Source organism: Corvus moneduloides, chromosome 20, assembly GCF_009650955.1.
Source record: "Corvus moneduloides isolate bCorMon1 chromosome 20, bCorMon1.pri, whole genome shotgun sequence".
In the NCBI taxonomy this organism is placed as follows: Eukaryota; Metazoa; Chordata; class Aves; order Passeriformes; family Corvidae; genus Corvus; species Corvus moneduloides.
In genome coordinates, this window is record NC_045495.1 from 9,766,313 (window position 1) to 9,792,962 (window position 26,650).

Genomic DNA, 26,650 nt, shown 5'->3' on the forward strand with positions numbered 1-26,650 from the left:
CATTCCAGCCCCTCACCATGCTCACAGGGAAGAATTTCTTCCTAATTTTCTGTCTAAATCTACCCTCTTCCCCTAAAGCCATCCCCTCCTTATCATATCATGCATCCTGCACAAAGGCTCTGTATTTTGCACACTTGATGAGTGGCAAACCCACATGAATCTGCCCCGATTCACACTCACTGTCAGGGCCCCACAGCCCTCTCAGGTTCTCATATTCTAGCCAGGAGTTCTTGGAAATCCTGCCTTTTCCTGGCCTCCAAGTGCACCTGGAGCTGGTGTTGCTCAGCCTCTCCAGCTTGCACCTTGCCAGGCTGTGATGTTGTACTAAATGTGTTCGTTTTACAGCACTTTGAGCCCTCATACAAAGTTGTTAAGATCTGACACCAGTTTAATGCTTTCAATCTTGATGCTTTTATCCCACCTGTCTTCACCTGTACCTGCCAACATGTGCCAGCCAGGCCAGCAACCAAAGCCAAGCAGGGCTTCACTGCCTGCAATGACAAAGCATTTCTTGCTGCAAAAAAAGTGTTATTGCAGAACACTTCATAAACTGTAAATTTGGGATTAAGGCTTAACATTTTATAGTACCAGCACTGGGAAGTCCCTTGTCTGTAACTAAAAGATGTGCCATGGTGACAATAACACTTGGGTTTTATGCAATGCTGAAAGTTGAGGCGCAGAGAAATGAAATGAGAGCCCAGCTGCCTTCAACACCAGGGAAAACCTGAAAATACACCCACAGCTGGCTGCTAGTCCACAGCTGCTGGGCCACACTCATACCTGAAATAAAATGCCTGTTGGCCACCTCTGCAGACAGGTAGGTTGAGGGCTCCCCTGCACAGGAGTGACTTGGGTCCCATGTTGGGGTGGGAGGAGTGGAGAAACACAGCTGAGTTGCTTAAAATAGCCAGAAAAGGACCCTTAGTCCTTTCTTGCCTTGTTCCCTTCACATTCACAAATGTTCATCTCTGTCTCTCCTTTTTTTCCATCCTTCCTAGGGGCGATGACTGACAGATTAATATATGTCTAGCTACGTGTCTTAGAAATCAAAAGGAAGGTGCTGTCAGAATCGCTTGTCAGAAAATGAGATTAGGCACACTTGTCATTTGCTGAGGATTGCAGTCTTTCAGAGATAAGGTTGCATTTAATGAGTGTAAAAAGCCTCCTTGTGAAAAAGGGGGTGGTGCAGGAGAGAGGGAATGATTATTTTTCTGGTGTCAGCTGAGTGCTTTATCATATAACTTGATAGCGTGGCACCCTGGCAGGCACTGATAATGGCTGCTGGGGCTATTGCACCTCTTCAGCTGCTCTGCAGCTTCAAAAGTGATGACTTGTTACCTGCTTTTAAACTCCTCTTGGATGTCGAAACCCACTATCCTGAGGGAAAGAAGCAAAAGCATGTACAGTGTGTTTTAAAGAAAGACCTGTGAAAACACACAGCATAAAGGGAACGTGCTAAATGTATAGCCACTTTCCCCAGCAAACTAGAAAGAATACTCAGCGGGTTTCGGTGAAATATGGAACTTGTCTGACAAGTGAAGGATAACTAATGAGAAACAGAGCTGTATCCCACTGAAACCAATTGTGTTTTGTTATGGAAAATATTTATCAAGCCTTTTTTTTCATTTGTTGGTTCTCCTAACAGTGCTATAATAACTCCTCTTATGTATGTGATTCGGTTTCTCTCATATGCATCTCAGTTATTTAAATCTGCAGTGGGGTGGGTGTTTTTTTGGTTATCAATTGGATATTATCATCTTGTACATGAATATTTTAGGTGAATGTTTCATTCATCAAAGTAATGGTCATTCTTTTGCCAAGTTAATGTCTTTGCATGGTTTAGAAGCTGGCTAAAGGTAAAGATTTATTGTTCATAATCTACTTTCTAAATATGAGCTGACAGTCAAAAATGGAATTTATCTGTTCAGCAGAAGAGCCCCTACATTAGCTACATGTTTTTGCAACAGTATTTCTTGCCTTGGCATACCTCTTTGAAAATTATCCTTGGAAGAGGAGATTTCTGTCGTATATTCTTCTCATCAAATGAGATGTGATTTTCATTATTTTGCTTGAATGTTAGAAAATGGAAGAAATTACTTGATTGGTTTATGGTGCTGATTCAGCATTTTCTGGACTAAAAATGACCTGGACGACAGAATGGGATTACAGCACGCAATAATGGATGCTTTATTTGGTGATAAGAAAGTCTCTTCTTCTGACTGAGAAGAAGAGAATGAAAAATATTTCTCTTATTAGGTGATTCAGTACCCAGATATTGACAGACAAATTAATTTGAAATACTTCTTCAGTTGCAGAACCTGCTAGCAGGCAGAAATTAGGGGAAGATAATGGCCACAGCTTGAAAGTGGTGCATTTATGAAGTGCACAACAGAAGTGCTGGTGGATGGGGAAGAATTTATATTTTATCTTCTTACCCAGTGACAGAATCTTGTGTTCCTGGTTAGACTGCAGGGTGGATAGCAGCTCAGAGCCCAGCGAGGTCTCCAGGAGCTACATCCAGCCAACCCGTGCTCCGTGGTGTATTTATTAACTCGGAATTCAAACCCCAGGAAGGGTTATAGAGGAAGAGATAAAATGCAGGCATTTTCTGATGGAAAAGTTACAGCCAGGATTCTCACTCTTTGTGGTGGCTGAAGGGAAGGAAAGATGACTGTGGTGTTCACCTCAAGGATTTCACACCGTTTGGAGAAGCCTGGGGAGAAATGGCTTCACACATGTAGGACAGTTAGGATTTGTCTTTGGTACAGTGACTGGGATCAGAAAATTATCCACCCTCCCCAGGTGTGCCAATCTGGGCTAAATTCTGTCCTTGGAAGCAGTGGAGACCACTTAGTATTTTATAGGGCCAAGCTGTAAGGATAGGGAAGAGAGAGCAGCCCTATTGTTCCCTGAGCCCCAGTTTTTATCTTTGTTTCCATTTGAAACCCTAATCATAAAACTGCCTGCAGAGCGGTTGCCTTGCTGTTCCTCTAAATGAGAATTCCAGCTTTTATGCTAATTCAGTTTCAGGTTTCTTTGAACCTGCAGTTTATGGGCCTCTGCTTAAAACTGCAATCTGTTCTGCATAAAAGAAGGGATTACAAAGGGGTTTAGTTTTGCAAATGCTGCAGAAAAATAAAAATAATAAAAAAGTTGCACTGTCATTAATATGTTCCCGCAGAAGTTTTCTGCTTTGTCAAATGAAAAGCGTTACTAACATGGAGATTTACCCGGGGATGTTCTACATCCAGAGCTCTGTTCCCCTCGGAAAGGGGCACTTGCTGTTTGTGTCACCCTGTCCCTGCTGGAGGGGATGCCGAGGGAGCACCATGCTGTGCCGGGAGCAGCTGGCACTCACCCCAGGGCCAGGCTGCTCCCAGACATCCCCTCCAAATCCAGCAGAGCCCGCCCTCACCACCAGTCCCTTTTCCTGCCATCTCTCATGACCTTTTTATGGCCACACCAGCGGTGATTTTGCTGTTGTTGAGGTTGCTCTTGAGAACAGGTCCTTTTCCTGAACCTCTCCAAGTGCTGCAGTTTAAGCACCTTCTGGTTGGGACATTATGTCGTGGCTTGCTGTTCACAGCCATAAAACTCCGCTGACAGCTCCATAAATTCTTTTCTTGGGGAAAAGATCCTGCGTGTCTCTATCCAGTAATAGGCAAAATCTTGTATGTTTTCAAAGCATTATGGAGGGCTTTATAAGGCACCGTAATCACGCTCCAAAGTCAGATACCATGGTGTCTTCTGGGAAGGTTAGCAACGTAATGGAAACATAAATGTTTCCAGGCTTTGACAGAATACCAAAGAATTGGAATATCCACTTTTCATGTTGCCAGGAAAAAAGCTGCAGAACCTTCCAGGTGAGGTGAGGTTTGCCATAAATAATTTAATCCAATATAATCTGCTGTAATTTCAGTATTCGTTTGCTTCTTGTGCCAGAGATGGATAATTCTTCTTTGGACTTAGTCTATGACTTGGAAACTAATGTCTGCTTCCCTGCCTGCTGTCTGGGCAGCTTTAGGTCATTTTTATAAAATACTTGGATCTGAAAACCTCTTCCAGAGTGAAAGATCTTGAAATTGCTTTTGATCCAAGTTCAATGCACTTCATTTGGCTGTTGTTGTGGCAGAAACAAATGTCGACGCTGACAGAGACCACAGACAGATGAAAAAAATTCTGGCAAGGTCCCACACAGATAAGAGACAGAAGGTTTCAAAAACCTATCCAGGCATAACCTAAAACACAGGAAAGTATTGCTGTCAGGAGGGGGAAGCTTGATCCAAAGGCCACTGAAATCACTGCAGCGAGGAGGGGTCCCTTTGATTTAATTTGGCTTCGAGTGAATTTCCAAACTCCGAATTTCTCATTCAGAATTGCACAAGACATTTTGTGCATGTGTAATTTTGTAGCAGGAAAACAGAGGTCCTCAATTTATCTCTAAGGCACGAATAATGAACATAATGAGGCCCAGAGCCCTGCCAATAAACCCTCACAGCCCCAGGGAGATGAGCAGGTAACTGCATTTCTGATTCTGTGTATGCTGAGATTTCAGGTGTGGCATGTGGTTAACATTGGAAAAATCCAGTACAGACAAGCCTGTCATTTAATCCAGGATAAATTTATCAAATTAAAGTCTTGTGAGGAGCCTAGGCTTTAATTAGACCCGTTCTTACCATGTCAGGATGTGTCAAGTCTTGACCAAGGTGCTCATAGAATACATGAGCTGCCACACCTTGGTACTGTGCGTTTAATTCCTTGTCCAGGCACAGCCTCCCCATCGGTCCATGGAGTCCCCAGGTGCTGTGATTGTACAGAGAACACTCTGACAGTTTAATGGCTTTATTAATTTATTTTTGGTGGTGTCTGGAATCTGCACTCAAGCAACATCCATGGCCAATGGGCTGTGATGGCTTTTGGCCACTGGCCACCCTTGATTCCAGACACCAGACCTGAAGCCATTTCTGTTGGGTTTCTAAAGGGAGATGGAAACACCTCTCTGATGGCACAAGGTTATCTTTGCAATATATATTTATTAAATGCAAATATATATTTATTAGATGTAAAAACCTGTGAAAGTTTAACAGCCAAAATCCATGCTCAATTATGGTGTGGAAATGTGGGGATAATCTACTCATCCGGACAGTCCTGGAGAACTCATTTCCATTGCCATACTGAGATCTGAGGTTGGCCACAATTCTTTAATTTTCCAGTGGAGACCACTTGTCCCAGTTTCAGCAAAGCATTCCCACCCTGGATCAGCCATGGCATGAAAGCACTGCGGTGTCTGTGGCCATGGTCTGGAGCTGTGCTGGGTGTGTTCATCTCCTGTGTATCATTACTGTTCTTTGTACATCTTCCCACCCTGCTGTCCCAGCAGAAACCACCACAGTCAGTGGGACTGCACCTCAGGTAAGAATCCTGGAGAAGCTACTGAAGGGGAAAACTTAAATGGATTCTTAAATAGATCATACGGTGATGGAATGAGGAACAAATAGGAAATACTTGCATTAAATCATGTAGTTCTACATGGGTAATTGGTAGGAGTTCTTTCTTAATTATGGTACTTGTTTTTGTGTGGACAGTCAGATCATGATTTCCCTTCCCCTCACACACTGTGGGATTTGCTCTGGGCAGGGCCACCAGAGCCACTGCAGCCACCTGCACCCCGTCACTGCTGGGGGAGAGCTCAGAGCCACCTTGGTGCCCTGGGGCCAGGAGAAGGGCAGTCCCTCGTCATCCCACGTCCCGAGGCGAGCTCGGAGCTGGGCCAGGACATAGGGACATCTTTCCAAGCTGCTGTTGGATTTCGAGCACATAACTATAATCCCAGCTCAGGTGAGGCCGACCAGGCACACACAGCTCTTGCTCTGCTTTTGTTTTCTGGCTGGTGTAGGTAGTTCCCACCTTTTCCTTAGGAGAGTCACCTCCTCCAGGCTGAGCTCTGGCACAGGAGTTGGGGTGAATAGGGCTTGTCAACTCTGTTTCTGAGGATTTAGCTCAAATTCAAGTGGAACCCATGGGAGTTAAATTCCATTAGCACTCCTAGCCCGTATGGGTTTGAAACCCATTTCCAGGTTTGAAATCTTGAAAACACTCCCTGGGCACGGTCTTGCAAGCCCGTAAGTCCTCTCTTAGCACCTATCCCTTTCCCAGGAAACATCTCACCGTATGGGCTACTGTGCCAATGTGCATAACTGCCTCTCATCTTCCCAGGAAACATCATTTGGCTCCGAGTGCCGCGCTTCAGTGAATAATCATTTATATCATCATGTATCTGTGCGTTTATTTTCCGCGGTGGCCATTACTAATGGTGTGCTGCGCTTAAGGAAAACCTACAGCGAGTGGGAAATCCATTGCCCGTTGACAATAATGTTCAGTGCTGGAAGTAGTCAGTCGAGTCTCTGCACGGGGGCTCAGGCAGTCACCACAGCTCAGCGAGCAGCCCGGGTCCCCGGCAGGCCACCCTGCCTGCAGCTGGGGACATTGGTTTTTCCCACTTAAAAAAAAAAAAAAAAAAAATTAAATTTCCGTTGAAACCACAAAATTGCTAAATGCAATACGATGTTTTCGATCGTGTTTTCCTCCCGCGGAGCTCTAGAGAGTGATGTTCGTGGAGCGACTGATGTTCGTGTGCGTGTGCCGCCATCCCGGGGCAGGGGGGATTGTCCGGCTCCGCGGGTCCCTCGCATCGCACTCGCACCGAGCCGGGGGCTCCGCGCAGCCCCGCAGCTCCGCACGCTGCTCCGAGCCGGCCGCTGGCGGACGGGGAGCGCGGCTCCCGCGGAGCCTCCCCCGCCCGGCCGGGCCGCCCCCGCCGCGGGGACCCCGGCGGAGCGCGGGGCGGGGCGCGGCGGAGGGCGGAGCCGGCGGGCGGCGGCGGCGGCTCCGGGAGCGCCGCGCAGTGCGGAGCGGAGCCGGCGGCGAGAGGGGACCGGCCGGCGCCTGCAGCCGGGCCGGGAGGAGCGGAGCAGAGCGGAGCGGCCGCCCCTCGGGGATTACAGGCTTGCGAGGCTGTTTCGGCGGGGCCGGAGGAGCCGGGGCCGGGCCGCTGCCTCTCCCCCATGGAATTCACCTGAGCGCGGCCGCGACGGGAGGGACGGCGCCCGGCGGGAGCCCGCTTTGGCTCGGGAGAGGACGGGCATGACTTTTTAACCATAACAAAAACAATCACCCCCCCAAACACACCAGCAAACAGCGGAAGAGAACCCAAAAAGCCGCCCGGAGGAAGGGACGCGCAGCCGCCGGCGCTGGAGCCGCGGAGGGAGGGAGGAGGCGCCGCGGCCGCACCGCCCCGCACCGCCCCGCACCCGGAGGTGCCGCCGCTGCCCCCGGCCGCCGCCGCCGCACATGGTTTTCTTTGTCCTGCTGCCGCTCCAGTAGCGCCCGCTCCGTGCCCGCCGCGCACCCCGCACGCCGCGCTCCGCTCGCTGCTCCCGGGAACCATCTTGCAGGCGCGGGGAAGGGGTCGGCGGCCCGGGAAGGATGCCCGCCCGGCCGCCCGCGCGCCCGGCCCGCGGAGTTGGTTCCCCGCGGAGGATTAGTTGGGGTTTGGCCGCGGGACGCTGAGAGCCGCGCTGGATCGGAGTTGCCGCACACGCCCGCCCCTCCCGCACCGCCATGAGCCGCGGGCCGGCCGCCCCGCCGAGCCCCCGGACAGCAGGTAACCACCGGCGGGGGTCGGCCCGGCTCCTGCGGGGCCCCGCGGCGGGGGGGAGCGGCCGCCGGGCCCGGGCAGCCCGGGACGGGCCGGGGCGGAGGGAGCGGCGGGGCCGCGCTGGCTCCGCGGGCAGGTGCGGGGCCGGTGCAAGTGCCGCGGCGGGGCCGGGCCGTGCCAGCAGTGAGTCAGGCTGCGCTGTCTGGACAGGAAATATTTTAGTCATACATCCCCTCGAACGGCAGCACATTCCTTGGTGAGGGAAAAATACTCTTTAGGTCATTTTTTTCTATGTGGTTTGTTGGGGTTTTTTTCTTTAAGCCCAGGGATTGCTGACTTGTTTTATTTCGCGGTGAAAAGGATTAAGCTGCGCTTGGTAACAAGGGGATTTGTAAGGGAAAACGGCCAAAGTGCGAGGAAGGGAACTGTGTGTCACCAGCTCCGGCTCTGTGCAGGAGAAACCGAGGGGGCTCCTAGGGCAGAGCACCCCGGATAACCCGGTGCTGTCCCCAAATGTCACGGTGCCAGTAGACAGTGCTCATCTGCTGCTCAAGTAAGACCTGGGGAGATGGGGAGAAGAGAGTTGCACTTGGCTGGTGGAAGGGAAGGGAGAGCCGAGCCCCTCTCCGCCGCTGGAACATCCAGGTTCGGCCACATCGCACCCACCGTGCACATAAAGGCACTTTGTTGTCTGCGCGGATGCCTGTCAGTACAGAGCAGGGCTCCGCGCTGCACAGCCACTGAATTTCATCTTTCTGGGGTAGTGCTGAGTTGTTGCGGGTTTTTAAATCAATTGGGCTTTTTGTTCCTTCAGTGTTGTTGCGTGATGTGACTGCCTAGCTGTGGAAAAATAATAGTTGCATGGAAATTGATACGCTGTGTGTCTGCTGGCAGAGATTGTGTTCGCCTCTGTATCACCGGTACTTCACCTTAATTGCTATTTTGTATTTAAATTCCAATTTTTAAGTAAGAAAATAGGCGAGCCAAGTTCATCTCACTGTTCCAGCCACCATTTGGGTTATTTTTATGGTATTGCAGGCAGTGGGGTTATTTCAAGTTGCACTTCCATTCGGTTGTGTGTGGTCAGTAATGCAAAATGAGCTTCGGTCTTGGACGAGCTTTGTCTTTGTAAAAGAATTCCTTTTTTAGATGTATGTTACATGGACAATCATCTGCCAGGTTGCTCCGGAGCGATCCTCGGGCAGGCTGCGTTTTGTTCGAGATGTGCCACTTCCAGGTGTCACAGCCCTGTTTGTGAGTGGTGTGTGTGATAGCACAGGAAAAGATTGCACCTGAAAAGCCATGGCTTAAAAGCAAGCTCTTGGTTTACGCTCGGCATTAGAGCAAACTTCTTAAAAGGATGTTTCCCTCTTTGTAGTGCTTGGAAAAATCAAGCGAATAGGAAGCGTGGAGCTTCCCTGTGCTGTTTTGTTTTGAAACAGTAAAATAAAGTAATAGCTGAAACTGTAGGAAGTTTGCTTGGTTTTTAATATTGGATTTTCTTTCTAAAAAGAACTGGTTCAGAGAGTTTTGACTTCAGAGGAAAGCTGCATTTGAGAAGACAATAACAGCTGAAATTCACTGGGAAAGATTATTTTTAAGCAGGCTGATTGACAAGGGTAGGAAAGTATTGAGCCTCTTGTTGGACTAATACTGGGCTGCTCTTTAAGGCACATGGCCTTCTTGATCTCTTCAATTTGTGCGTTATTCACATATTTTCATTAATTTAGAGAAAGTCGTCACTGAATAATAAATCCATCATTGGGTAATAAATCCAGTGTTTACAAGGTATTTAATTGAGACGAAATGCACCAGCTCAGCTTTCAAATGAGGCAGCAGTAATCTAGTAAAATCTGTCTAGAAGTCTGAAAAAGAATAAAGCTATTTTTAATAATTAATCATAGAAATCTTGTCTGTCACTAACTTGAGGGCAAACAAATTATTTCAGTGTATTCCTACATTGTGATGCGCAGTCTGAGCCGTGTCTACTCATTTATCAGGAGTTTCACATCCAAGTTTTTAGTGCAGTCTAGATAGTGAATGTTTGTGTTGATTGTCTAGTGATTTTCATCTGGTTTTGAATTGAGAAATTCCTTCCCTTTAACAAAAAATCCCCACAGCCCACTTCCCAACCAGCATTTTCAATTATTTTTCCTGAATCATGTAAGAAAACAGTTTCTAGGGAAGAATTAAAATCTTTCTCAAGTGTTGCATTTTAACCCTGTTTGCAGTGTTTTGTTACTGAGCACGTTTTCCCTGTGCTTTCCAAGAGCAGCCTGTCTCTCAGCGGGGCTGGATCCAGGCTCCAGTTCGGAATTGAACAGCTCTGGGCTTTTTGTGGGTGCAGAAGTGGGAGAAGTTTGAGCTGTAGCTGGCTCTGTGTGTGTTTGTGTGTGTGTGTGCCCAAACCCAGCAGCACACAGCTGGCACAAACTGAGTGTTTGGTGCTCGTGGGCTCGGGGTGTTCGTAAAATGAACGTTTGCAGTGTTCTCTTCCCCGGCTGGTTTGGTGCCGTTGGAATTTCTGAAAGGAGGAGATCAATGGTTTTGTGTGAAACTGAAATAAAGCTTTTTATATGGGTGGACAGCTGAGCTGGCACCCTGGCATAGAAACAGCCGGAATAGACAAGCTATTAACACAATATTAAGGGGAAAAACCTCTGTGGATAAAGGTGGCTTGATGGAAAATAAAAGGTTTATTAGTTTACACAGCGAGGTGTCAAGAATCAGTTATTCTGAGGAAGGCAAAGCTGATGTGGAAATACACACTGATCCTAAATACTGACACACTCTTTATTTTTCAAAGAGTTTGCAACAGCAAATTATGAAATTACTAACCTAAGTTATCAACAGTGCTTTGAAGGTGGTAAAAATCGAATGTTCACACAGCAGGGATCCCAAAAATACTTTAAAAATTAATTAAGAAATCTGCAGTTCTGGAGGTTCCCAAGAATGGGCTGTCGGGTTCGAAATCATGACTTCTCCATCGCAAAAATCAATGTCGGAACGTATTGGATAATGGCAGTACAAAGATCCAGTGTCTGTGCAGCTAATGTTGAGGAAAAACCCCATTTCTTTATGAAATAGAATCTTTCCAAAGAAAAATCTGCACTGCAGGGCGGCGAAGCACAGCCAAACAGCACCACCTCATGGACACGGCCCCCGGAGCCGCCGCTGCCAGCGCTCCTGGTTTTGTCTCCTGATTTGTTTCCCTAAAATATACACACCTCTGCCTGTGCATAAATACACCGCCGTGCCTTTGGAAATCTATCACTGCTAGAAAATGTAACTTCTTTTTTTCTTTTTTTTTTTTATTGGTCTTTCAGGCATCTGATGCCAGCTCTGAGAAACTGTTCAACGCTGTCACAAATAAAGGTAAGGCTGCAATTCACATCCCAAACAGATTTATTTTCTTTTTTTTCCCCCCACACGTTTCTTTTCATGGCAATTTCAATGGGAGATGAAGTGTAACTTGTCTTGCAGAAATGTCGCAATCAGCTTGTTAGTGCTTTTTATGTTTCTCTGAGTTTCAGACATGTTCTGTATGCTTGGTAATTGCTTTGCTTAATATAAAATATAGGCTTTAAATAATGCATTGCCTGCCAGGTCAGAATTAATTTAAATAACAATATTAGGGAATAGTTTATTTTACAAATGGCTTTAATTTAAGCTCATTTAAATAACTGTAAGAGTTTTCAAAATGTTTTAACTTGATTGTTACTCATCAGCTCCATGATAGACGTGGAATTATGAATAGCCAATTTGCACTGCTGACAGTAATAACCAGCCAACGTTTAGTATTCACAGGATAATAGTCATAAACCATGGCTTACTGTGCTGTGTGCTTTCTGTAGAGTTAATAAATGATAGAGAAGGCCACATTTAAATATTCAGTATCCCATTAATTTCTTCCAAACAGCAATCCAAAGACAGAGTGGCTAATGATATAACAGTACATTAAGGGAAAACTTGCCCTAAATCAGCGCCCGTGAGCTGCCGTGTGGAGCTGGGCCTGGAGCGCCGTTGTTAGAAAGGCTTTGGGGATCCTTTGGGTTTAATTCTCATTTTTGGTTTGGTTGGTGTTTTTGCAAGGAGGGTGGAGGGATCAGCTCCAGGCACGAGTTGCACAAACAAGTATAATTCAAAGCCTTGAGAGTGCGTCTGGTTTTTACCCCAGTGTCCTGCTTTTCTCTGGCAGCACATGGGCACTGCCTGGAAAAGGGTGAGCTTCTGGCTGTAAACCTGGGGTTTTATCTGGTGGGGGTTGGAAGACTCGAGCCAGTTTGCATTAGAAGAGGCAGATTTGACTCGCTTGAAATTCAGGTGTGTTTTGTTGGCCGGGTGTGGATTTGCTCAGTATTTGCCCTGGGTTTGGTTTGTTGCTCCAGTGAGTCATTGCAGTGTTTCTCTGTGCCTTTTAATTCCACGAAGCTGTGGTGGTTAAAGTGGGGACAGAATGTGACCCCGTTACCTTTGGGATTCCCATGCTGATCTGCTGCTGCTTCTGAAGGCTTCTGCTGCATATTGAATTATACCTGGATTTAATTGCATTACGAATCCATAGTCCTGTTTTTCATGTATTAGCATCCTTTGGAAGTACAGTCTGGATTATTTCTGTGGTCTAACCAGGTTATCTCACTTGGCAAGCTGATTTATCCTTTGTGATTAATGGCATTTACGGGTTCCCCAGGCCCCTCCGGAGGCTGAGAATAGGTGGCACAGCCATTAGAAGGGAAGAGCTGCGTGTCTGGAGTGACCCCCGGCCCCCAAACTACATGTGACTGCATCTTTATTTTGCTAATTTGCTGTAAAAAGCTGTGGCCTTTGAGCAGCCCTTTCTTGGGGCTGGGCCAGGGCAGGAGAAGCCGGGCGGTGAATCCACATTCCTGGCGCAGGCCTGTAACCAGGGTGAGGGGCTCCTCTCCTCCCCGGGAGGTGACTGATGAAGAGTAGGCCCCTCTTCCTCTTCCTTTGGTTTTCTTTTTTGACTCAAACACATTTCCCACATTCTTATTGCTGTTTACTTACGGAGCTTGATTCGTGGCATCCCTTTGGATGTGAATACCCATGCTTGACAGGGAGCCTTTTCTTCCGAGGTACTTTTCTTTGGTGATTTAGTTCCCTTGAAAGGATTAGGGTTTCTTTGTGTAGCCTAAAATCAACATGGGCTTTTCGAAGCTTTGCTTGGGAAACCGTACACAAATAAGCTTTTTAGTTGATGGTAGATTATTCCTTTGCCCCTTATTTCCATCAAAATGGCATCTTTCTTTTCTCCTCCTGAGTTTCCCCTTAAAGCCATATGCTAATTCCTGTTGGTAACATGAATGACAAGGGAGGAATCAATGCAAATCCAGGTGCGGCCAAACTAGGCTGGCTGGTATTTTCTTTTTTTTTTTCCCCACCTCTTTTTTTTCTTTTTTTTTCCGCTGGGAGAAAGAGATTAAGGGGAAGGAGAACAGAAAAAGCATAGGGGACAGTTTTGTCAAAGGGATTAGCATTCAGACTACTAAATATCAGGAAAAGAAGCTCAGAAAAGCTCCCCTGTTTGGAGATAATGTCAGTAATTGCTGGCAGGCAGGTGCTGGGCTCTCTGCCGGTGCTGGGGCGCTGTTCTTGCTCTGAGTGCCAGCCCTGGGGAGCTGCCGAGTGCCCGGGGGCTGTCAGTTTGATATATTCCAAGTTCAAGTTCCCTCTCCACAGCTCAGGCTGTTTCCTTCCAAGCCAGCTCTTCCCCACTGCGTTGTCCACGGCTGCTTTTGCCAAAAGCAATAAAAGTCACTCGTAAGAAAGGTCAGATTTGCATTGGGTAAATCATGATGGAGCCTTCCAAGCTGCCAGGCTGGGAGGGCTGGGCAGGCTGACAGGGTCCGGCCCTCTGTGTCCGTGGCCACTCCTCTTGGATGTCCCACAACCCCCCGTGGCTCACACACTGCTTGGGTTTTTCTTGCCTTTTTAAAAAATTTTATTTAGTGTTATTTATAACTGAAGTAGCAGAAATTACAGAAGTAATGAATTTATGGAGCAGGTACAAATCCCGAAGCAGTTTAGATCTCGTATATACATTTTGTCCCCTTTCTGTCATTTCGTTGTGGACTTCAAGGCTTAAGATGTGCTCAGGCTCAAGGAGTGATGGATTAGTGTGGGTGTGTGATGTGGAACAGTGCCTCCCTCAGAAACACTAAGAATTTTAAAAATCTAGAGCCAAGTGAAATCCCCCCCCCAACCAACCCTCTTTAGGAGAGCTGGTAAAACCCTTGAGGAGAAGTCTCTCAGCTCCCATTTGGGACTTGGCTGCCCTTGGAGCTGAATGGGAAGGTGCACCCCTGAATCTAGAAGGGTCCTGTGAGCTTTTGGGGGCAGCCAGTGGATGTTGGGGTCCCTCAGGGCTGAGACTCATGTCAGAGTCGAGCAATGGAAAGGGCTATGGGGTTCCCCTGTCACCTCCCTACTGCCACCACTCCCAGAGGTCCCCAGCTCTCAGTGTGTCTGCAGCAGGGCTGGGAATTTGGGGGGATGGAGCTTGGTCCCCAGAGCAGGAGGTTCTGTAGCTGCCACTGAATGAGTGCTCCCTGGTCGTGAATCAGAGCCCTGCACTCCACGGCTCTGGCAAGAACACCTTGTAGTGCTTAAATTATCCCAGGAGGTGGTTCCCATGGGAATCCAGGTGGCTGTGCTGGGAGGTGAGCACCCAAGAGTCTGGGCCCTTGGTAATACTTGACAAAGGAGCTGTCAGTGTCTGAATAAATGAGTTGGAGCAGAGCTGGCAGAGGAGAGCATCCCCCGCCTGCAGCTCCTGCTCTCCCTCCCTCGCTCCCTGCGGGATGGCCCTTCCAGTTTGGGATTGCTGCTTGTAGTCTGTGTGTCTTTGAAGGAACAGAACTGCCCCTCACCCTCTGAGAGTTTCACCTCAGCACCATTAATCCCAGCCAAAGTACAGGGTTTGTTCATGAATTTTTGCAACATGACTTCTCAGCGTAATTAAATTCCATTATCTCTCAATAATTTAAATACACACATCTGAAGCTGCAGAGCAGGCAGCTCCTACTACAACTGTGTGCTTCATTTATGTTAACTCCCTCCTACGTACCCTTGGAAAACAGCTTTTCCTGGAGGGAGAAATGAGTCCCAAAGTGGTGAAGTTTTCATTTGTGCCGTATATTGAAGTTTGCCTTTGATCAGAAGCACAATTGGGCTGTTAGAGCTTTTTATGTTCAAATTGTTTACAGGATGTTCATGTAAACTTTATGAATCCTTCTGCTGCGTGGCACCACCAGCTGTCAGGGAAATATTTATTCTCTCAGCTGGAGGTAGATCAAGGCATCTGGGTTAGGAGGCTTCACTGGTGGCTGCAATACCAGTCAGATCAAGCCCTGGCTTTTTAGGTTGCTCTGCAGCAATATCCTGCCCTAGAAAAAACAGGCGTGTTGTTGTTTCTCCCCTTGGCTGTCTGTGGTGAAGCATTTCTTGAGGATCCTCTACAACATCTGTTGCTGTAAACAAGCAGGGAGCTAAAGCTGGCAATTCCTTCCCTGCTGATCCATTCACAGGAGATCCTTGGCTGTGGAGAGGTGCTCTCACTCTTAAGTAAACCATCCCCACGGCATCTCGAGTTGGATGTAAGTGGATCCAGTGCTACGCAGGCAGCACATGTGCAGTGTTACCATGGTTGGTGTGCCAGGGGACTGGCTGGGGCTGTCTCCCTCCTGTCCAGGGTCTGGAGGAATCCACGGAACATCCTCACTCACTTGGGGTGTGTTCTCAGCCTCGCTTGCAGTCTGTGGGGTGGCTGCTGTGTGGATGTTGGCCCTCCCTGCTGCCTCTTCTCACTGAAATGCCTCTTCCTTCCTTGCTCTCGGAGCTCTGGAGCAATCCCAGCACTGCAGGGAACCGGCCCCAGGCCAGCAGGCTCAGGGACTGCTGAATCACCCCAGATGTCTGCTTTTGTGGCAGTTCCGATGGCTCACCCCAACAAGTGACACCCTGGCAGTGGTGTCCCCTCGCCTTTCCGGCGGAGGCTTCCCTGGTGGCTTTGAATCACTGGTTTGCTGGTGTTTGGTGGCTTTCAAATGGCCTTTCAGTATTTTCCATGTGGAAGTTCAGTGTCTCATTAGGGAGAGGCTGAGCACTGGGAAAAGCTGTGGGTTTGGAGAGCCCGGGTTTCTGGTACCCCTGAGTTAGATTAGAGGAGCTGCTGGGTCACTTCACTCTGACTTCCGAGTGAAGCAGACAAAAAGGTCGATAAATGTCTTGAGATGGTGCTTTGTTCTGCTGCACAAAAGAGCAGGGCAGCTATTCCTGTGCCAGGGAGGCTTTATCTGAGCAAGGAATTTGTTCATAGCATCCTTTATGGCTACATCTCCTAAGCACAAACCACCCCTCTCCAGTCCTATCCCTTCCATGCCCTCTCCTCTACATCCTGGTGGTTTTTTGGCTGGACCATGGCTGCCAGCTGAGCTATGGGGTGCCAGAGCTGTGGGGTCTCAGTGCTGGGAGGTGCCAGAGCTGTGGGGTCCCAGTGCTGCTCTGTAGCTGCAGGAAAAGGTCACTGGATAATGTGATGTGCCCAGAGGAGCAGGTCAAAGTTCAAAGTAGCCTCTTCCAAAACATTTCAGATTCTTAAATCATTAAACTTACAAAACAGGAGCCTTTCAAGGCTTCACTGGTAACTTTGAAGTCAGTAATTCAAAACAAAAACAGAAAGCAGCCGGCATGGCTGAAGGCATTGGCTTTTCTTGACCAAAACAGCAGAGGGAGAAGTTGGAAGTGTTGTTTTGGGCATCTCTGCCCCTTTGGGCTGGTATCAAGTACCCTTTGCAGTCAGTTGGTGATCACGTGCCCCCAAGAGTTCATTTAAGGCTGTGGATTTTTTTAAAGTCAAGCTATTCCAGGCTAGGGAGCAAAATGGCAATATTTACCAGCACAATTGTATCTAATATGGAGGGAATATTTGTTTTGTAGATGAGCCTCCATTTGATTTTCTCAAGAAAGATGTCAGTGTTGGGCTGTAAAATTGTGCTAACTGGCTCAAAATAATGAGGAAAAATTTTTGGGCTAGGAGTGTTTTGGTGACAGAGATTCTGCCTTGCCATACTTGTGGCTGGGGGAGTCCAGGCTGGAGGCTGCTGTGAGATCTGGTAAACGGAGCATCCTGCAGACCTCCCCTATCTGGCCTGCTGTTAGTCTCTCCCTTGTAATAAAATGTTATTTTCTCTGAAAATGTATGTTTATTTAACTAGGTCTCTTTTTGCTTCACAATCTGGATTCTATTCAGTCAGTTACCACTCCAATTAACTAACAATTATTTAACATTAACAGTAATTACAGACGCCAGTTAAGCGCCTACAGATGTCAACTGTTAGCTTTGTACCTAATCACTCAATGAAATGGAGAAAGTTCAACAAACATCAATTAGCCAAGCAATTAGTATGAGGTAGGAAAGAGCATGTTATCGTGTGTGAGCTGATTCAATTTATTTTATTTTGTCAGTAAAACACACACAGGCAGACAAGCAGCAATAAGTTGCTCAGATTAGATAAAGCTGTATTGTTTTGCTGCTTATACAAGATTTTTTTTTCCCCCCTCCTGTTCTCTCCCTTGCATAGCTTCAATGTGCTTTGCCAGGCGTTTGTTATCTTATCAAATGCATTTCATTTGCACTGGAAAAGCACAGCAGTGTCACAGTGGAGGGGCCGCGTTTGCATCAGGTGTGCACCAGCAGGGTGTCACCTGAGCAGAGCCACTCCTGCCAGCAGGCTCAGCCTGGGAGTGGGTTCAACCCGGGTTTAACCCAGGAGTTAAGCCAAGGACAGCACACAATGGATCTGTGGTTGCAGATAACGCTGGACAACGTGAGTTCCTTCACTGGATTTGTCATTTAGTGTTGGTACTGGATGGACTCGGGTTCCACAACCCCTTGCTTGGGTTGTAGGAGGACCAAAGGGGTCTCTCCAAGCTTGTGGGAGCACACAGGGCCCAGCTTTCCCAGCTGGAGGGAGGGAACAGCCAGCACAGGGCGTTCCCAGAATGTGCCACTGTCAGCCCCAGCCCTTGTGGTGCCTCCAGCAGCACCATGGAACATTGTGGGGCACTGTGTGCCCTGCGTGGCTCGAGGATAAAATAAGAAAAGGAGAAGCAGTGGGCCATAAATTAACTTCACCTTCAGAGACAAGTGGTTGATTCCCAGCCACCATCCAAGTTGCACCACCAGCCTCTCTCTTCTAAGATGGTTTGAAGTCAGGAGAGCTGTGCAGAGCATGCTCAGGGTGTGGCTATGGGGTGCTTGGGGCATGGCTGTGGGGTACACAGCTTGCCCAGGCTTCCCAAACACCAAGCTGTGTCACCAACCCTCTAGGTCACCTCCTGAGCCCTTCTGCTGTAGGATCTCCTGCCTCCTCACTTGGCACAACTACCCAGCCTGAGCAAGGGCTGTTAGACAGATACTGTTAGTTTTTTTTAAAAAAGCACCCCAAAATATCCCACATCCTACAGTCTTGACACTCTGGATGTCAGTAGGAGTTTTGCAGAGATGTATATATGAAGTGTGGGGTTTTTTTTTCCTTTGTTGTTTTTTTAATAAAGTCTTAAAAAGCTCTTAAAACCAAAGCAAAGAGGCTTTTTTTTTCTTCCAGTTCTCAACTGTCCCCCAGACAAGAATGCCTTTTGCCTTCAAAAAGGTTGAACAGGGTTTGGAGCAGCCAGGTCGGGTGGAAGTGTCGCTGTCCACAGCAGGGATGGAATGGGATGAGCTTTAAGGTCCCATCCAACCCAAACCGTTCCATGATTAATCACCACCCTGACATATTTTAAATGTTTCTCCACATAAAATGATCCCACAAAGTCAGATGTTATTTTATCATGCAGACTGCCCACAAAAGCCCATGAAGTTCTGTGAATTAGTCGTTGTTTTCCAAAGTGTGGGAATAGGAATGGAGAACCACAGGCAGATCTCACTGTTGCTTTCCAAAATCTCAGCTTTTTTTTTTTTTCCTAGAAAAACACAGAGTCTGAACATGTGAAGAAACTCTTCAATGTATGACCTGAGTGCAATAATATTTGTCTGAGTAGGCAGAAAAACTGAAACTAAGCTTCCCAGTGAGAGCTGCCACGTTCCTTCTGGTGGCAAAGAAGGCTTTGTGAGGGATGAGACTTTAATCTAGTGAATTTTTGGCTTTCTCAGGGCTCAGTGCAGATTATCCAAAGGAAAAGGCAGGGCCTGGTTATGAAGGGATGCTGTGAGTCTCAGAGAAGGGGTTGTGAGAGGGCATTTCTGGGCTCAGGGGGCAGAATAAACAGAGCCTGCTTTGTCCTGGTTTAGGCTTCAGCTCAGTGTTGTGCTTCCTTGCTCCACTGCCTTCAAACACTTGTTAACACCCAGCATTTACTTGAGTGCTCTGCTGGATGAGAGCCACAGGAATAAATCCTGGGACACCCTGGGCACTCTCAGCCACCCAGGATCACTGAGCTTTCCTTTTTTCCTGTCCCTACTGGACCTTGGTGAATGAGGAGGACTTAGGCTCATTTTGCTGTCCCTGTCCCCAGCAGGTCCCATCCTTTTTCCCCACATGGGTGCTGCCCTGGCTTTGGGCACCAAAGTTGGGCAGTGTGAGCTGAGTGATTTCTCACCAGAAACCCAAACACAGCAAAAAAAGAAAAAAGGATGATTTTGCAGCTGAGTTGCTCAAGTGCAAGATGGGGTGGGAGGAGGCAGAGCCTGGGCAAGGGCAGAGGGGCTGACCCTGCCAAAGTGCTGGAGGACCAGCCCAGGATCAGGACAGGGCTTCAGCTGCCATCACCACTTGTCCTGGTGTTGTCCAAGGCATCCAGTTATTCAGTGTAACGGGAGCTGTTTTCCAAGCTGGATGTGACTGGCTGAGAGAGGCCTCAAGTGTGTCTGAAAGGGCCTTGCGCAGTGTTCAAGTGCTTTAAAAAAGCCAATATCAGTGTGTACTTAAAAAGTGGCAAACAGAGGAGCAGATAAACTGAGTGAAGTGCCCTTCAGAGCAGTTAATGGCCTTGGCTTACACGTGCTGGGAGAGCGAGGTGGGAGCTGGGAGGGGGCTCCTTCTGTGACTGTCACAGAATTGTGGCATCACAGAACGTTTGGGTTGGAAGGAACCTTAAACCTCATCCAGTGCCACCCCTGCCATGGGCAGGGACACCTCCCACTGTCCCAGGCTGCTCCCAGCCCCAATGTCCAGCCTGGCCTTGGGCACTGCCAGGGATCCAGGGGCAGCCCCAGCTGCTCTGGGCACCCTGTGCCAGGGCCTCCCCACCCACAGTCAAGAATTTCCAAGCCAAAAATGTTGTTGCCAAGAAACCTTTTTCTTTTCTTTTTTTTTTTTTTTTGGAGCTGAAGACCTCAACTTGCTAAAGACTCTTCAGAGTTGGGCCAGGAGAGAGTTGAAAAGTCCAGCAGCACAAGATTCAAACTCTGTCAGAGCTGGAGTCTGTGTTAATGCAGCAGGATTTCTGCTGGCACTTGAAATCCTGGCTCAAGGCACACTCACAGCTTGCCCTGACCTCTCCAGAGCCACCTGATTTATTCCAATCTCCTGTTCACAGTCAGAGGAGCTCCCCAACCTCCTGTTCCCCCCTCACCGGTAGTGATTCAAAAGTCCTGCACAGCATGGGCCAAACCACCTTCTCCCCCAGCCTCTGTGGGAACCTTTCTGTGGGTCACTTTGTACTCTGAGGGTCCTTCACAAACATTGTGGGGTCTGGAGGCTTGGGGGATGGGGAGAATGGGAACCACCTGGGCCAACTCAAACTTTGGTGAGGGAGATGGGGAAGAACCTGGGGAGAGGGATGAGGTGAAAGTGCTGCTGAGCTCCCACAGCCATTTGCTGTAGTTTCCAACTATTTCAGGTTAGTGGGCACTTTTGGAAGTTGGAGGCAAAGGAATTTGAGTGGTTTGTAATAGAAAACAGCTGCTGCAGAGCAGGCTGGGTTCTAAGGAAAAACAACTCCATGGAAATGGGTCTGCCCAGTAATAAAGCCACAAATAAATACTTAGTTCATTTGCTAGGCTGTTGGTCCCAGGAGCACTGAAACTTCATTTGTTAAGAGAAGCAGCGTTTAGAAATCAAAAGCAGATGAGCAAGGCCCTGGTTTTGCTGCTGCTGGCTGGGTTCTTTGCCGGGGGTTGTATGCCTGGGGCCTGTGCAGCTTTCAGCGGGTGTGGGAGCTGCCTGGGGACCTCAGCACCAGTTTGTTCTGTCCTTTGATAACAACTGTTGGGTTTTTTTTCTTTTCTCCTTGCTCGTGTTGCTGAGATAAATGATTATTAAGATCTGACTTTGGCAGTTTTTCAGTGCCAGGCAGGACCTGCTGCCCCTGGGGAGCGGGGGGAAGCTGTGCCAGGAGCACAGTGCCGGCTGTGGATCTCAGCCTCAGGGGCGGGTCAGCTTTGGAACTTCAAAACCAGCCCTCCTGGCACCCTGGGGCAGCATAAAGAGACTGTTGTCATTAAGGGAATTGCTCTCCCAAGCTGGATGATCCTCCAGTGTTTTGGTTAGGGAGGCAAGGAGACACTTCAGGCTGTGAGGGATGGAAAGTCTGATGCTGAGTTTCTGATGCTTCCCGAGAGAGGACTGCTGGAATCTTTCCTCTTCCATCTTACTGCATCTGAGAGATGTTCTTTAGGTACTGTTCTTCAGGTTCTCCTCATGATCTTCCTGAGGTCTGAACAGGTCCCATGTAGTTTTCATATGGAAGAAATGAGGTGAACTCCTGAGCTCTCACCTCACCTCTTTGTCAGGAAAGGCAGAGGAATGATCTTGGTCTTCGTTCTGGTCTTCATTCATTGCCAGAAGTTCAGCCTTGCGTTTCTAACTCCCAGTCAAGTGGGTGTTGATGGGAAGGTGAGGGTTGTTGTTGTATGAATACACAGCCTCCAGAGGCTTTGGGATCTGGGAAAGATTTACCATGTGGGTGGAAAGACGGAAAGCAGTCAGGGTTTTGGAAGGAGCAGCGTGGAAGGGTTGTGCCAGGTTCTCTGAACACGTTCAGGGACGAGGGCGTGCTCAGGAGCAATCCTAGCACACCAGGTTCAGCCTCTTTCACCATGCCAAGAGAAATCCCATGGCTGCATCAGACGCATTTAAAGCAGACCACTCCAGCCAAGTCATTTTGAAGACGTGGCTCTCGAGCAGCCAGCTCATTACAACCCAGTTCATACCTGAACAGTCGTGTCTGGCTGCAGACAGGGTGAGCAACCCTCGGAATACACCAGCAATTGCCTGTCAGAGGGATGAGTTCACACTGGCACTGGGGATGTCCCTGGGCCTGTGGTGCTGCTCCCTGTGCAGCAGGAGAGGTGTCCTGTCATCTACAGCCAGCCCTCAGCCACAGACATAAGCAGACAGGTCCCTGTGACCTGCTCAGTCCAGGCTCCAAGAGAAATCATAACGTTTGGGTGCAGAACCTCATCCTTGACCACTTAAAGGGTAAAGCAACAGTGACTGACTGGATGGATTGAATTAGAAAACTCTTGTTTCTGTGTTGCAAAGGTCATTTTTCTTGTCTAACAGCTTTTTTTCCATGCTGTGGTCAGTGTTCCTTCCTAAAACTTGGCTGTTGTACCTGCTCTTGTATTTTGCCAGTGGTTTCTCTGGATATGTTACGCCCTAATTAGTGACCTGTGAATTTGCACTTGGAGGGTGCTTAGCTTACAGAGTGTTTTCCTGTAGGTGTATCTGCATAAATACTTTACAAAAATAAATACCTTCTTAAAGTGACCCTCTGGAAGTGTCCAAGGCCAGGCTGGATGGGGCTTGGAGCACCCTGAGACAGTGGAAGGTCTCCCAGGGAAGGGGGGTTGGAATGAGATGAGCTTTGAGGTTGTTTCCAACCCAAACCATTCCATGATTCTGTGATTCTTTAAAAGACCGTGGCCCAATGCTGCCAGGTGCTCACGTGCTGTATGCACTTCCTGTGATGCAGACAGGATGTGATGTCGAGTTTGAGTAGATAAAGCCCAGTTTGATCAGTCAGCCAGGTCAGAAGCACTCCCCACAGCGTGACCAGCACGATGGTCTGAGGGTGTCCTCTGCAGAGCCCGGGGCTGTGCAGGGTCAGGCGTGTTTGGGGGCACTGTGGGTGTGACACGGTTCCCTGACCAGTCCCATGGACACCCACAGAGCAGGAGAGAGGACTTGTGCCCTACCCTCGTGCTCCTCAGGTCACTCCATGCGTTCGGCATCCTGTGAGCTGCCTCGTGGGGTGATGGGTCTCCACTGAGCTGTTTTTCCATCGGCTTCTGTGTCTGCTCTCTGTATCTGATGCTGACTCTCACTCTGAAGTTATCACTCCACAGACCACCTTTGGCCCTGTTTGCACAGCCCCTCGCTCTGCACACCAGGCCCACAGCCAGGACTTGTGGGAATCACTGTAATACAATTAAATGGTGATAACAATCATCTGGCAAGCTGCTGCACTTGTCTGGAAAGGGCTGGGCAATGTGTGCGTGTGGGACAAGTCTGTGCATCTTTTGAATTAATAAAAAAATTAAGCTTGTTGACAATCCAGCCTGCAGTAAATTAACACCTTGCTTAAATAGTTAGCTGACAGCTTGAGGGAGGGGGGTGGCGTTTCAGTACTTAAGCTGGTGTTCTCTGTCTTCACATGCCCTGTCCAGCATCTCCTCTTGCTCGAATAACCTAATTGCTCTCCAGCCTTTCAACAGTACATCAGCTCTGTGCCTTGCTGCCAAGGTGGTTGTTCACCTCAAGGCCTCGTTATGTTTTGCCACTATATCAAGGGCCAAAAATAACTTGACAGTATCTGCTCAATACGCAGGTCTGTCAGGGACAAGCAAATAACGGGGTGAAGCAAACCCTAAGCACAGCGAGCTGCCACAGCCTGCTGTGTGCACAGCCCCTGGTGACACCAGCCACCATGCTTCAGAGAGTGCTGGGACACAGGGGACAGCTTGGGGATGGTGTGCGCATGATCTCCTCAGCAGCCCAGGACAAGTCATTGCCATTTTCCTGCAGGTAAAGGGCTGGCAACTTGGAACGAAGGCTTAACAAAGGCATTTGAAGAAATAATAATTAAAAAACAATGGCACTCACACACTGTCACTGAGGGGGTCTGTGGGTGTGCCAGGAAGTGATGTCTTCACCTTTTAGTCTGATATTACAATTAATTTAAAGTTGACTGCTGTGCATACTTAAAAATTAGATTAGCCAGTAACTTGTCTCTGATGATGGTTTTGATTGCTCTGGCAGTTTACACAAAAGCGGTGAAACCTCTTTTCTTTGGACGTGTTATTGTGTCCTGAGAAGGCAGCGATGGCTGCGCCAGGGTCCCCAAAAGTGCGGTGTCCCCAGCAGGACGGTGCCTTTGGGGTGCTCAGTGTCCTGCAGCCCTTTGGGTCAGCTGGCCTGTGCCGGCACCTGGCATGGGGGCACAGTCCCACGATCTCAGGGAGCGTTGGGTGCTGCCAGCCCTGGCACTGCTCTGCTCTCCTCCTGGAGAATCCCAAATCCCCCAGGGTGCCTGCCCTTCCCCACATCAGCACAGCCCCAGTTCTGCTTGTCCTTCTGGCACACCCCAAATCCCCCAGGGCTTCTGCCCTTGCCCATGGCAGCACAGCCCCAGCATTGCTCTGCTTGTCCTTCTGGCACACCCCGAATTCCCCAGGGCTCTGGCAGCATGGGACTCCAGCGTGTCCATGGAGCTGCAGGAAAACACCCTGAAGCCCTGGAGTGCACAGTGTCTGATAGGACAAGGGGAATGGCTTTAAGCTGAAGGAGGACAGGGTTAGATGGGATATTGGGAAGAAGTTCTCCCCTGGGAGGGTGGGCAGGCCCTGGCACAGGGTGCCCAGAGCAGCTGGGGCTGCCCCTGGATCTCTGGCAGTGCCCAAGGCCAGGCTGGACATTGGGGCTGGGAGCAGCCTGGGACAGTGGGAGGTGTCCCTGCCCATGGCAGGGGTGGCACTGGATGAGGTTTAAGGTTCCTTCCAACCCAAACCTTCTGGGATTCTATGAGCAGCTGATACTCCTAATCCTATGTGATTTAATGAATGTGATAAAATAGAGTGGATGCATTCACAAGTGTGTGAGAGGCTCTGTAACCTGACATACCCTGGAATTACTCCTTTTTTAACAGTTACCTTTTTTGCGCCTGTGGGTGAGTAGCAGGTCGGAATTTTCAGCCAGGTCAGTCCCAATGTGTGCCCAGGTGGTACCAGCAGCCAGCGAGGGGAACGAGGATGTTGCTGTTTCTGCCTGTGTTTGTTTGCTGTGCTCAGGCAGGCAGTGTTGGTAAGCAGAGCGTGGGGAAGGAGGGAGAAGCAGAACTGTGATGTTACTGGAAATGATTCAGAAAGATGCTACGGGGGGGACGTTACTTGTTCTGGCAAAGAATCTGTAGCATTTTTCTGCAATGTTTTATGATTCTTCTGCTGCTAGCAGTCAGAACGAGGAGTGGCCAAGAAAAACAGGGCAGCTGTGGAAACTTCAAAGCTCAGGGATCAGCCTGGTTTGTGGGTAAAAGTCTGCTTTCAGAACTGATGTGTTCATGTTGCTTATTTTAGTAAACATATTATGGATAAAGTAATTTCCAAATGCAAACAGGAGGCAGGGAATAGGATTCTGTCTTGGAGCTGATTCTTCAGGAAATGATAAACAGACTTTAGCAGTCTCCGTTTGAATATTTAGGTTTTATTTGCTTTCCTCTGGCTAACCATGGAACTTAAGCACTGCTTAAAACCCAGAGTTTATCACTGGGCTTTCATTTTCACTCTGCAACTTAAACTTTGCCCTTTGTAGATGGAGTGAATCCATTCTGTTGGGCTCTGGTTTGGATATGGAAAAAGCACGCAGAGAACTTGCTCTGACAGGCAGAAGGTAAATGATTTCCCTGCGTCTCAGGCAGGTTAGACTTTTTTTCTTTTAAAAAAAGAAAGAAATTGCTTATACTCTATTTACCTTTTCCCCTGAGGAGTAAACGGGAGGTGGAGGCAGCACATACTTTTTGACGTGCTGTGTTTCAGTTTTCTCTTCTTGCAACAACAACACATCAGCCAGCAGCGAATTTCCTGAGGGTGGTTTGGTGATGGACGTGCTGAGCCTTGCCTTGTCAACAGGCACATTCCTGGGATTTCATGCACCAGCAGCCGTGGTGTGAAATGGGAGCCTCACGGAGCAATAATTCACCTTGTATTGCGCAGATTAGGAGCAAACAGCGGCAGGATCGGAGCTGCTGGGGTTTAACTACAGGACTGGAAAGGTTGGAATGAGTCCAGAGGAGGCCATGAAGATGCTCCAAGGGCTGGAGCTGCTCTGCTGTGAGGAAAGGCTGAGAGAGCTGGGGTTGTTGGTGATGAGAAGGCTCTGGAATGACCTGATTGTGGCCTTGCAGTGCCTAAAGGGGCTCCAGGAGAGCTGGGCAGGGACTTGGGACAAGGGCTGGAGGGACAGGACACAGGGAATGGCTTCCCACTGACAGAGGGCAGGGCTGGATGGGATATTGGGAAGGAATTGTTCCCTGGCAGGGTGGGCAGGCCCTGGCACAGGGTGCCCAGAGCAGCTGGGGCTGCCCCTGGATCCCTGGCAGTGCCCAAGGCCAGGCTGGACATTGGGGCTTGGAGCAGCCTGGGACAGTGGGAGATGTCCCTGCCCATGGCAGGGGTGGCACTGGATGGGCTTTGAGGTCCTTTTCCAACCCAGACCAATCCATGACTCCATGGTAAACTTTCAAATCCCATTTTCTCAAGTATAAAAATAATTGCCGATTCAGGCATCCCTTGGAGAGCTGCAATTAGTTGTGAGAACAAAAGGCTTTGCAGCTACACGCCATTACAATCATGTTCTTTAAAAGGTAAACCAGAATTACACAGCCTCCTTTTCTCCCTGAGCATCTGCAGGAAGGCAGTCTCAGGTACATATATCTGTGTATGTTTTTAATAATGCTCCCTCATTTGACATGGTGTCTTGCCAAAAATGAAATCATTAATGAACTCCACAGGGGATTTATGCAGATCCAAAG

General features: G+C 48.6%; 1 protein-coding gene across 1 annotated transcript in view; it reads left to right on the forward strand.

Annotated features, from left to right (window-relative positions):
- Positions 1-26,650, forward strand: part of AUTS2 (activator of transcription and developmental regulator AUTS2) — a 773,410-nt gene that overhangs the window by 694,092 nt on the left and 52,668 nt on the right. The window contains 1 exon segment of the mRNA XM_032130357.1: positions 10,984-11,032. Coding sequence (XP_031986248.1) covers positions 10,984-11,032 — 49 coding nt within the window.